Source organism: Octodon degus, unplaced genomic scaffold (assembly GCF_000260255.1).
Source record: "Octodon degus isolate 3935 unplaced genomic scaffold, OctDeg1.0 scaffold00081, whole genome shotgun sequence".
Taxonomy (NCBI): domain Eukaryota; kingdom Metazoa; phylum Chordata; class Mammalia; order Rodentia; family Octodontidae; genus Octodon; species Octodon degus.
In genome coordinates this window covers 8,554,794-8,566,307 of record NW_004524657.1, presented here as the reverse complement: position 1 = coordinate 8,566,307, position 11,514 = coordinate 8,554,794, and the positions used below count along the sequence as shown (strand labels likewise).

The following is an 11,514-nucleotide window of genomic DNA, read 5'->3' as shown; positions in this document are numbered from 1 at the left end:
GCAGAAATTCCTACTCGGTGGGTGGGTTGGGGAGGTACTGCGGAGTGGTGGGGGCGGCCCGAGGGGGTGGGAGAGGGTCCGGCCCACACTGCGCCTGGGCTGGGACTGGTCCCGCTGGCACAGGGTAGCAGGAAGCTCTCCACACACTCAGCGGACCTGGGCTAGGACTGGGTCTTGATGGAATAATTTTTATTCTCTTGTGTTTGAGCATGCTTTATGTGCTAGCATTTGGTGTCCTTTGGGTATAGTTTTGTGTGCTGCTGCAAAGAATATGTATTCTGTTGTTGAATGACACTTTTTCAAGGGGTTGGTTTGCTTCTGATATCTTTTTTGTCTAATTTTTCTACAGTAGTAACAGTAACTTGATACATGAACTTATTTCATGATTCTAGAAATGTGTTCATGCTCATATGGAAAGATGGCTATGGTGTGTCCATCACCTGAATGCAGAGTTTGTAAACAAAAATAAACCTTTGCTGAACGCTTCTGTTTGTGGAGCAAATTGTTCACAAAAGCTATTGTGAACTGATGTACCAATATTTGTGGTACTGGGGTATGAAGATCTCCAATGATAATTACATTGATGTTTTTTACCTTCTCCTGCCTGCAGGGTCCTATTTAGGTTTTTTCTGTGCTGCCTGAAAATTCCAGATCCTCCTCCTCTACATTTCTTTAACAATTTGTAACTTTTAAATTCCTCATCTAGTCTACCACTCTATTTCTTTTAAATTGTAAAATTGAGATCATTAGAATTGATGATTATAACTGATATGTATTGACTTTGTCATGTTATTTTTCTTTTAGTTCCCTTTCCCCCCTCTGTTTAATTGTTTATTTTTCCTGGTGGACTCATTTTTGGGGGAGTATATGTCATCTTTGTTATCTCTTTCTAGAATGTCCTTCAGAACATTTTGGAGTGGGTTTAATGGTCATGAATTTCTCTAAGTGTTCTTTGTCATGGAAATATCTTATTTCTCCATCAATTTTGAAAGATAATTTTGCAGGGTGCATCAATCTGGGTTGCAGGATTTTTTCTTTTAAGATTTGAAATACTTTACTCCAAGCTCTCCTTAACTTGAGATTTTGTGTTAAGCAGCCTTTCATGATTGTGAAGGGCTCTCCTTCATAGGTGATTTGTTTCTTTTTCTCTAACAGTTTTTAAGATTGTACTCTTGTGTTGAATTTCTGCAATCTTGAGTATTATATGCTTGCAGTTGATTTTTTTCAATGATGGCTAGAATTCTCTCTGCCTCATGTACCTCATGTATCTGTATGCAAAATTATTTTTCCTGGCCAGGGACATTTTCTGCCATGACAACTGTGAACAGGTTTTTTATATTATTTGCACTATCTCCTGCTTTTTCATTGATTCCTATCAATCTTAGGGTTTTTTTTCCTGCATCTTCTAGCAGCTGCTGAATTGATTCCTCACAATCCCTTGCTGCTTTTAAGAAATCTTTCTTTTCATGATCACTAGGCATAATCCTGTTTTCTATATCTGAGATTGTGCTCTCACATTGGCTCACTCTGATGTGTATACTTTCAATTGTATTTTTAATCTCCTGGGTATCTGAATCTGTTCTATGAATTTCATTTCTTTCCTATTTTGGCATTCACAATTTATATAGTTTCCTTAGACTCCTCTTTTTTTTTTATTTAGTGCAGGTTCTACAAGGTCTACAGAGTCTCACTACACAGATCAGATTTGTAGTGATTCTTCTGTTTCCAGCTTCCCAAGTGCTGGGAGATTACAGGTGTGTGCCACCACACTCAGTCTCAATTGCCGACTCAGTGCACCTCGGGGGTGGGGCCAGCATGGCAGGCTGGGGATAGAACCTCTGACCCTTACGTCTCCCTAAGCAAGTGCTTTAATCTGCTGAGCTATCTGCTTGTCCCTTAAACTCCTCTTTTTAAAAAAATCCCTATCTGCTCTAGAGTTTCTAAGCATGAATTTTGTTAGGGTCACCACTCTGTAATTATATAAAAAATTATTTCTAATTTGATTTGTTTGCTTTGTTGTTACCACTTCAGGGGGTCCAGGTGGGTGTCTTTCAGATTGTTCCACATTTCCCCCTGGGTTTGTCTTTAGTGAGCCGGATGTCGGGTTGCATTTTGTGTGTCTTCTCATTTCGTATTTTTTTAGTTTAATTCCTGGTTTGATGCCTATAAATTGGCTATAGTGAGTAACTTTATGGCTAGTATTTGGAACCTTTAGGAAATAACTACTTGGAGGTTTCTTCTACGTGTAGCTGGATTTTAGGTTTTGAGTCTGTTGCAAATCCTACCTCTTCAATTTGTTTGTTGGGGCTGAGACATTGCTGCCTTTTGGCTTAGCCCTTGGTTCTTTGGCATTGGCCTATAGTATTTTTTTTATGACACTTGGCCAATATCAGTCTTGGTATACCAGAAAGAACAATTAGTTAGAACAATTATTTCATTTGGCTAAAGTAGTACCATCAACAATATCAGTAGCATCAAGCATAGCTTAGAAAATGACAAACTAAGTTAACTATTAATTTGCTACCTTTACCTGCATGAACTAAATTTGTAGTTATATAACAAAATCTAAAACAAAGCAGAAAATTGTATTCAATACATAAGCCTTCAATATGGCAATTGTATGTTCAGGGAAGAAAATTTAAAAGGGATTAGGGGAAAAATAGAAAAATAGAAGAAAAAAAAATGTTAGAAGCAAGGCTGTAGGACAAAGGAGGATCATGCAAACTTGGAAAACTGGTGCAAAAGATAGGAGTGAAAGGGAAGAAATAAAACAAGAACAGAACAGAAGAACAACAAAAATCTCAAAACTGTGTTCACACTCATAACATTAAGAACAAACAATGAAAAAAGAACAGCAGACAAGCCATAAAAACAATAAAGAAAATACAATAAAAAAGCAAAGCATAATAATGTCCACTTCAAGGTGTATCTCTGCTGCCACTGGTAGACAGTGTGGGTAGAAAAGAGCCCTGCTCTGCATCAATCTCAGCAAGCCAGCATTAGCTCCATGGTGGGGTAGTGAATAATCAGTTCAGGCTGGCCTTGGACTGGGAGGCTGGAACTATACCCACCCAGCTAGCAGCTGTCCCTGATTCCTCACTGGTCTTGTTCAGCTGGGAGCCACTAGGTGGAGCCAGCAGCTGCTCTGAGGTCAGAGCTCAATTGGCTTCTCTCCAAGATGGCTCTGGGCCAATTACCCTCTCTTCCAGGGTGTCCCAACTGGAACAACACACCAATCACTGCAGTCTGCTGCAGTCTGCTGCCTGCTCCACTGGTGTACTTCTCTTGGGAGGCCTTTGGGGTCACCAGCAGTCAATGGGTATCTGCAGGTTCAAGCAATCCTTTCCACACAGTAAAGCCAGGTTCAGGGAGAAAGCAGAGCCTGCCTTCTCCTTCTTCCTTGAAGTTTCTCTCTTTGCTTTCCTCATGGGTTTCAATCTCACTTTAGATCCTTCCTGGGTCCTGGGAACTCACTTCTCTCCTTCTATTCCATACTTTTTTTTTTCTTTCTTTCTGTGTTCCAGTATTTGAACACTGGAATCTCACTTAGCTGTCTTTCTAGAAATCTCTTTTACATTATATTATTCCAAGCTAATTATTGTACGTCTTGTAAGAAAGCTCCCAAGTGAAAAGCCATTGGCTAAATTGAGGATGTCTTATTTTTTCTAGAAAGAATTGCATTTTTAAAATGGACTCATTGAGATATATAGATTCATAAATGATATAATCCAACAAGTTAAAGTACATAATGCAATGGTTCTTTGGCGTATTCACAGAAATGTGAAACTACCACAAGTCAATTGAAGAACATTTATTACTTTAAAAAGAAACTCAAAGCATTTTAGCTATTATCCTTTGTTCCTTCCCTTGTTCAGTAGGTTTGAATAATCTGTGTCTCCTTTCTGGTTCAAAAGAATTATCTGTTGTGGATATGTCATAAAAAGTGAGAGCACATAATATGTGATATTTGCTGACTGATTTATCTTTCTAAACATACTGTTTTCAATGTTCATCCATGTGGTAGGTCTGTCACTACTCCGTTCTGTGACCCAGTAATATGCTATGGTTTGGATGTGCTACTTTTAGTTTACTCATTCACTAATTAACAGGTATTTGGGTCCTTTTCATTTTTAATTAGGAGTAGAACTTCTGCATCATATGGTAACCATATTTTTCCAAATGAGGAACTGCCAGCTTGTTTTACAAAGTGCCAGCACCATTTTATATTTTCAACAACAGTGTGTAAATGTTTTGATTACTCTGTATCTTTGCCAGGACTGTTGTATGTAAATATTCTTATAGATGTGAAGTGAAATGTCACTGTGATTTTGATTTTCCTTTCTCTACTGACTAATAACATTGAACATGATTTCATATGCTTATTGGTTATTCTAGCTTATTTTGAAAAGTATATCTGTTTGGATTCTTATCCCATTTTTAAAATTGGATTGCCTTATTTTTGAGTTGCATGAGTTCTTCATATATTTTGAGCATAAATTGCTTACCAGATAAATAGTTTGAGAGTGTCTCTCCTCCTCAACCTTTTTTTCTTTTGAGATGGAATCTTCTGCTACCAATCAGGTTGGCTGTGAACTCTTTGAGTAGTCCAGGCTGCACTCAAACTTGTTTTAATCCTTCTGCCTTAGCCTCCTGAGTGCTGAAATTATAGGCATGAACCACCATATCTGGCAGTTATTTTCTCCCTTCCTATGGATTGACTTTCTACTTAGATTTGTTTGTTTGTTTGTTTGGCAGGGCTAGGAATTAAACATAGGGCCCCATGGTAGGCAACACTTTACCACTCAGCTGTGGTACCTGTCTTTTCACTTTCTTTTTTTAAAATTTTTTTTCAAAGTTTTATTGATAAACAGATAGCAATGAGACAGTTTCAAATCAAATCGGAAGTACAGTTTCAACAAATAATACACTGCATATATTCTTCTTAGTGGTTAATTGCTGTAGAAGATGCGGACTTGTGATTCTATTTACAAACTGTTTTTTCACTTTCTTTACGATTTTATCACACAAAACATTTTTATTTTGATGAAACCCAATTACATATTTTTTGTATGTATGTGTTTTTCACTTTTAAGTAAGAATCCACTGCCAAACATGAGGTCACAAAGATTTATTTCTGTCTTTTCCTTTAAGGGTTTTATAAGACTTTAAAAAAAACCATTTATTTATTTATTTATAAGACTTTTTAAAAAATCATTTATTTATTTATTTATTTATTTATTTAGACTGCAGGGTCTCAATCTGCAGCTCAGACTCATTGTGATCTTCATGTCTCAGCCTCCCCAGCACTGCGATCACAGGCATGCACCACACACCCGGTTTTGGTGGCCAGCACTACATACTTGGGGTTCTGGGTCCAGCTTGGCATGTGATATCAGGGATTGAACTCAAGTCAGGCAGGCGTTTAGACTGCCAAGCTATGTCCCCAGCCCAAGGGTTTTATATTTTTGAGTTACATATTTAAATCTTTGATCATTTCGGTATATGATGTGAGATAAGGGTCCAGCTTTCATGCTTTTCATGTGGATATCTAGTTATCTCAGCACTATTTTTTATTTTTTATTTTTTTGCAAGTTCACTACATCAGTACTTTATTTAACAAGGTGAGGGTGAGGCTGAGAGAAGTTACAATATTCTGCTATGCGAAGAGAGCAGTGCACGACTGTAGACCTCACATCATCTTTCTTGGACTCCCCCACTGTCTTGCTTAGCAGTGAAAGGCATTTTAGGGTTATATGAACACACTCTTTACAACTGCCCTGTTTGCAGAGCTTAAGAGTACAAACAGCACTTGGCATTTAGTAAGTAACAGGGCAGGAGGTTCCACTGTGCAGCGGTGACATCAGCATCAGATCTGCGATGCCTACGACTGGGTGATCTGTAAAGTTTCCAACATGTCTTCAATGGCCTTCAGAGAGTATCTGGTTTTCTTCTTACTTCGACCTGCAAACTGGTAGGCTCTGTTGATCTGACTAGCTGCCCAGCTCGCACACTTCATGTTGTCCTTCTTCATTTTCGCACTTGCTTTTGGATTAGATGCAATGTGACTCGCAGACATGTAAAGCCCAAACAAAGCTCTCATGTTCCTGTTGTTCAATTTCAATGCCTGTGCAAAATACTTCCTTGAAAGTTCCAGGTTTTCAAGTCTGCCTTGAATATATTTAACCTCCGCATACTGCTGGCAATACAGGTGGTTGTGGGATTTGTCATCATGAGCTCCTCCAGGCAGAAGGCTGCTTTTGCATAGTCGTGCTCATTGATATTGAGTTCTGTGAGCTCATTCCAGGCTTCCTGGTCACCAACAAACTGCTCCAGATACTCGTTCAGCTCCCGAATGGCCTCCACATTCTTCCCCTGGGCTTTACGAATGGCAATCTTACGCTTTCTTGCAGCAGTGTTAGTTGGATCTTCCTGCAAAATTCGATCATACAGCTGTATAGCATCATCATACCTTTCCATGGCTTCAGATCTCATGCCTGTTAATCGCTTGACTCTGTGGCTGCCAGGGAACTGTCTTCGCAACTCCTGGAGACAAAACAATGCCAGGTCATCCCGACCGTAGTCCAGGGCTGCAATCATCACCTGCTCATATATAATCCAAATGTCATCTCCAAGCTTAGATGCATACTCATTAATTAATTCTTCTCCAACTTCCACAATTTGTTCACTATTTCTTGAGTTTTCTTCTCTCCATTTTCTCATTTTATCTCTCATTTCTTCATCGTACAACTCTGAGACCTTCGCCATTTTCCCGGAACCGTCTCAGCACTATTTGTTGAAAACACTATTCTGTCTCCACCTGTCTTTAACCCCTTTGCTGAAAATCAGTTGACCATATATGATATATGTGCTATATAGAAATGTAATATTCATATTTTCTTTATATGAATCACAGTAGTTAGATTATGTATATTGTTTGAAGAAAGGGCTTAGATTTATTTGTTCTTTCTCTTTGGATATGTAATTATTTTGCCTAACAATACTTTCTCTGAATTGTTTCATTTCCCTATGTGATGTTATAGGTATTCATTTTTTGTTTTTATTAGCGTGGACTTTTATTTTTGTAATTTCTTTTATTATTTAATTGACTTTGTGTGGAAGTCTTAGGGAGAAAGGAAGAACTCAGATCTCTAAGTAGGTCAGCTCTCTCTCTGCACCTGCTGAGTCTTCCCTATGCTGGATTAGTCAAGCATTTTAAATAGCAAGAATGGGCTGGCCAGATAGCTCAGGGGACTAAAGCACCTGCTTCAGCACAGTGTAGGGGCCGGAGTTCAATCCCAGGCCTGCCGTGGGCACACTGAGACAGTGATTGAGACTGGGTATGGTGTTGCATGTCTGTAATCCTAGCACTTGGGAGGATGAAAACAGGAGAATCATTATAGTTCGATCTATGTAGTGAGATCCTGTACACCCTATACACCCTTTCCTAAATTCATAAAAAATAATAAGTATAGCAAAAATATGCTGTTAGTTTATGGAAAGGGAGATTAAATTTGTAACCAAAAGTTTGAACTAACCATGAAAAATCAATTGATTGAAAGATTTAATATTCATATATTTCACTCTGATAAAGTTCAAGAATTGTTTTTGGTTTTGACTCTTTTCTTCCATCAATTAATCATCCAGCAATCAGAATGCAACATGATACAGTTGAGCATCTCTAATCTGAAATCAGAAATGCTGTAAAAAATTGAAGCATGCCATCTTCTGTGTTCTGATATGAAATGTAATCTTTTTTAAATACATTTTTTTATTTTCAAAATTTTTATTCTTTTGATACAGGGTCTCGCTATGTAGTTAGGACTTATAGTGATCCCTTGTCTTAGCTTCCCCAGCCGTGGGATTATAGGTGTGTGCCACCATGCCCAGTTTCAGTGGTTGGCATAGTGTGCCTGGGGCTCTGGGTCTGGCATAGCATGTGGTACTGGTCAAACCTGGGTCCTTGCTCTTGCCAGGCAGGTGCTTAGATCACTGAGCTATCTCTCCAGCCCTGAGATATAGTATCTTGAGAATAATAACTCCAAGTAGCATCCTCTTCTTGATTTTTATAAACTATTTTTAACTTTTCATAAATTTTGAGGAGTTTCTAATACTTTTTTCCCCAGTTCTTTCTCACTACCTCATACTTAACAGGCAAGCACTCTGCCATGGAGCTACATTTCCAGCTCCTACTAACTACTTTAAATTAGAGATGTGTAATTTATTTTCAAAAGAGCAGACAGAGCATTTATGTTGTTACATTTTTCCAAAACTGAGAAGGCAAGAGGCTGGTTTTTGAAGCTGTGATCAGGGAATATCTGTAAACATTAAAGAAACCTAAAATTACAGTGTCCAAGGGCTGACAAGATAGGTCAGCAGACTAAGTGGCTACATAGGCAAACACAGGGACCAGGATTCAATCCTTGGAACTACATTCCGCACTGCCCCTGCCCGAGTACACTGAGCTGGCCTCTGAGACAGGTGTGGTAATGCGCGCCTGTAATCTCACTGCTGGGGAGGCTGAAAACAGGAAGATCACTATGAGTCTGAGCTGTGTAGTGAGACCCTGTACTAAATATATGTATTTGGTGTCTGGGCCAGTGAGATAGGGAAGCACTTGATTAAGTAGTGAGTATTCATTATCAAGTCCACATTTGTAATGCATAGACATGGATTAAAAAAGAGATTAGTAACAAAACTCTAGCTTATTAAGAGGTGATCTGACTTCTTTTGCAAAGGAATAGAGAAGGGAGAACAGATTCTTTTGAGAACTGAAATATTTAAGCTGGATATATAGAAAAGTTTTGAGCTGAAATCTTCTAATCTTTCTCGTGTCCCCCCTCGTGAAAGAGCCCTATGGCCTGGAGTGACTGAGAGAAGTCTGAATGAATCTTTTCATGTACTTCATGTGAACCTTAAAGCATGGTAGCATTTTACAAAAATATCTCTGTGCATTTTCTAGTGTGCCAGGAAGCTGTCTGGGAAGCTTTCAGGACTTTTTGGGATCGACTACCTGGGAGCAAGGAATATCATTATTGGATGAATTTGTGTGAGAATGAAATCACAAGTGTATTTGAAATGGGCACAAATTTTAGTCAGTCTGTGGAACACAGAAGCTTAATCATGAAGGTAAGTGTCACATGGAGGGAAAGAATTGTACTGTTGAAGGAGCACTTACACACAGCTAGAGTGGGCTGCCCTTGGTGTACACCTTTGTCTTTTATCTCTAGCTTTGGCTTTTATAATAGGCATTGTTAATCCAGATCACAGCCTCAGCCTTGTTCATAAATGTAGATATTTGGAATTAATATTCATCAAATACTTTTAGGCTATAAATATAGATCTGTGAGAGCCAGATTTTTTAAAACAAAATTTACCTATTAATTTAGACTGGATATCAATGATTCTAATTAAGATAGAGAATATAGTTCCATTGAATAAATGTTTGGTGAAATGTAAATATATTTGAAATTTTGCAATTAATGACTTATTTAATTTCCTTGTTTTAGACATTTATTTATTTTTTTAAAATTTTATTGAGAAATAAATAGCAGTGAGACAGTTTCAAAACCGATTACTAGCACAGTTTCAATAATTAATACATTGCATATTGTTGTCTTAGTGGTTATTCATTGTACAAGATGCAGACATGATATCCTGTCCACAAACACTATTCGAACATATCTCTCTCTTCATTGCATTAAGAGAATGCAGCTGTATATCTATCTTAACTATTTTGAATATACAGATACAAAATGGTTGTTCATTTGTATCCCCCTTTTTTGTTTAGTTTTGTCAGAGAAGGGTATTCCATTATCATTTAAATATTGTAGATGCGTGAATTCAGCAAAATAATCCAATAAAGTACAGTAGTCCATAATAATAGTGGGTTTTCTATAGGACTGGCAATGTCAGAAGTTGTTGACTTGAGACATTAATTTACTTTTAATGAAGGGTAAATAAGCATGCATATAGACAAGTACCTACTCACATTCCCTTTTTCACATTAGATGCATGTATTTATAATAAGAAAAATTATTAAGACAAATGTGGCAAATTATGCTGTCTGATATGCATTATCCCCAGTTTCAGATAAGGACGTTAAACATTACAAATTATTATGGTTCTACACACCCCAGGAAGGTATACACAGGAGAAGTCTGGGACACAGAAACCAGGGGTGATGTTGCCTCAGTACTCCAGGCCTGAGACCATGAGGTTTCTAATCATATCATGAGATGGAGAAAACATGCATGAGAGACCTAAATAGGAAACAAGATTGGTAGAACTGTAACAGATTGCATGGGAGTAGAATGGCCCAGGAAGCCCCCCCCCTCTTCTACCTTTAGTGACAAAGATCAAGAACTAAGGCAAGGAAACAGTTTTGTAAAGTGATAGGGAAAATAAGTTGACATTTGAATGTATCCATTTGAGCTGTCTGTGAAACTTGAATTGCTTGATATTTAAGTATAAAGTAAGGAGATCAGTGTGAGTTGCAAATATAGCTACAGGAATCATCAGTCATTGATGATTGGAGCCATAAAAGTGGCTGAGATTTTGTGGGGAGTGAATGTAGAGTAAAATGTGTTAGTGAGTTTTTTCATGACACAATAACTGGGAGAAATCAATTTAAAGGACTTTATCTTTGCTCATGGTTTCAGAGGGCCCAGTCGATGGTAACTTGACCAGGGTGCTTTTAGGTTTGCAGCAAGGCAGTGTATCATGATGGAAACATGTAGAAGAGGGAAGTGCTCAGTTCAAGATGGTCAGTAAGGCAAGATGTACAGTTTACTTTTATAACAAAAGTCTGCTTCCAATATCTATTAAGCTGTGAATCCATGAATGTCCACTAATGAGGTCAGAGTCTTCATGATCTAAACGTCTCCCAAAGGCCCCACCTCAGAATACTGCTGTATTAGAAACTAAGCCTTGAGCTTGGTTCCTAACATATGAGCATTTGGAGGGCATTTAAGATCCGAACCATAACAAGAAAGAAGAGCAGTGAGTTATTTATTAACATCATGTGAGATTTTTTTGAATTGGTGCATGGGATCTGAATGATTCTGAAATTTGCCTATATGTCTAGAAAAGGGAAAGTAGGATTTAGAACTAGATTTTTAATCCTAAATTAGTGTTCTTTTCATCATATTTGTTTCAAATTAAAACAAGTCATTTAGCAGAAACTTGGGGACAATTTGCTTTGCAATGCCCTAGAGGAAAATCTAGTTGCTGATATTGGCTTTTTGGGGTCTAAATTTTAAAGAAGTGGGTTTATCAGTTATACTAACTACATGCTCATGTAGTTGTAGGGCAAAATTTTAAATTTTTACCTCACAAAATTCTAAATCCATGACAGGTAAATGTAAAACTCTATCATCTCAAAAAAAAAAAAAAAAAAAAAAAAAAAAAAAAAAAAAAAAAAAAAAAACAAAAAAAACAAAAACAACAACAACAACAAAAACCCCACAAAAAACCCAAAAAACTCTATCATCTCTTACTTGTAGATATTTTTTAAGG

The 11,514-nt window shown here is 37.6% G+C and overlaps 1 protein-coding gene and 1 pseudogene across 1 annotated transcript in view; one reads left to right on the top strand and one right to left on the bottom strand.

The window, feature by feature from the left end:
- Impg2 (interphotoreceptor matrix proteoglycan 2) overlaps positions 1-11,514 on the top strand; it is a 159,433-nt gene that overhangs the window by 56,509 nt on the left and 91,410 nt on the right. The window contains exon 4 of the mRNA XM_023721297.1: positions 8,960-9,126. Coding sequence (XP_023577065.1) covers positions 8,960-9,126 — 167 coding nt within the window. The remainder of the gene's footprint in view (positions 1-8,959; positions 9,127-11,514) is intronic.
- On the bottom strand, positions 5,882-6,765 carry LOC101572286 (annotated as a pseudogene).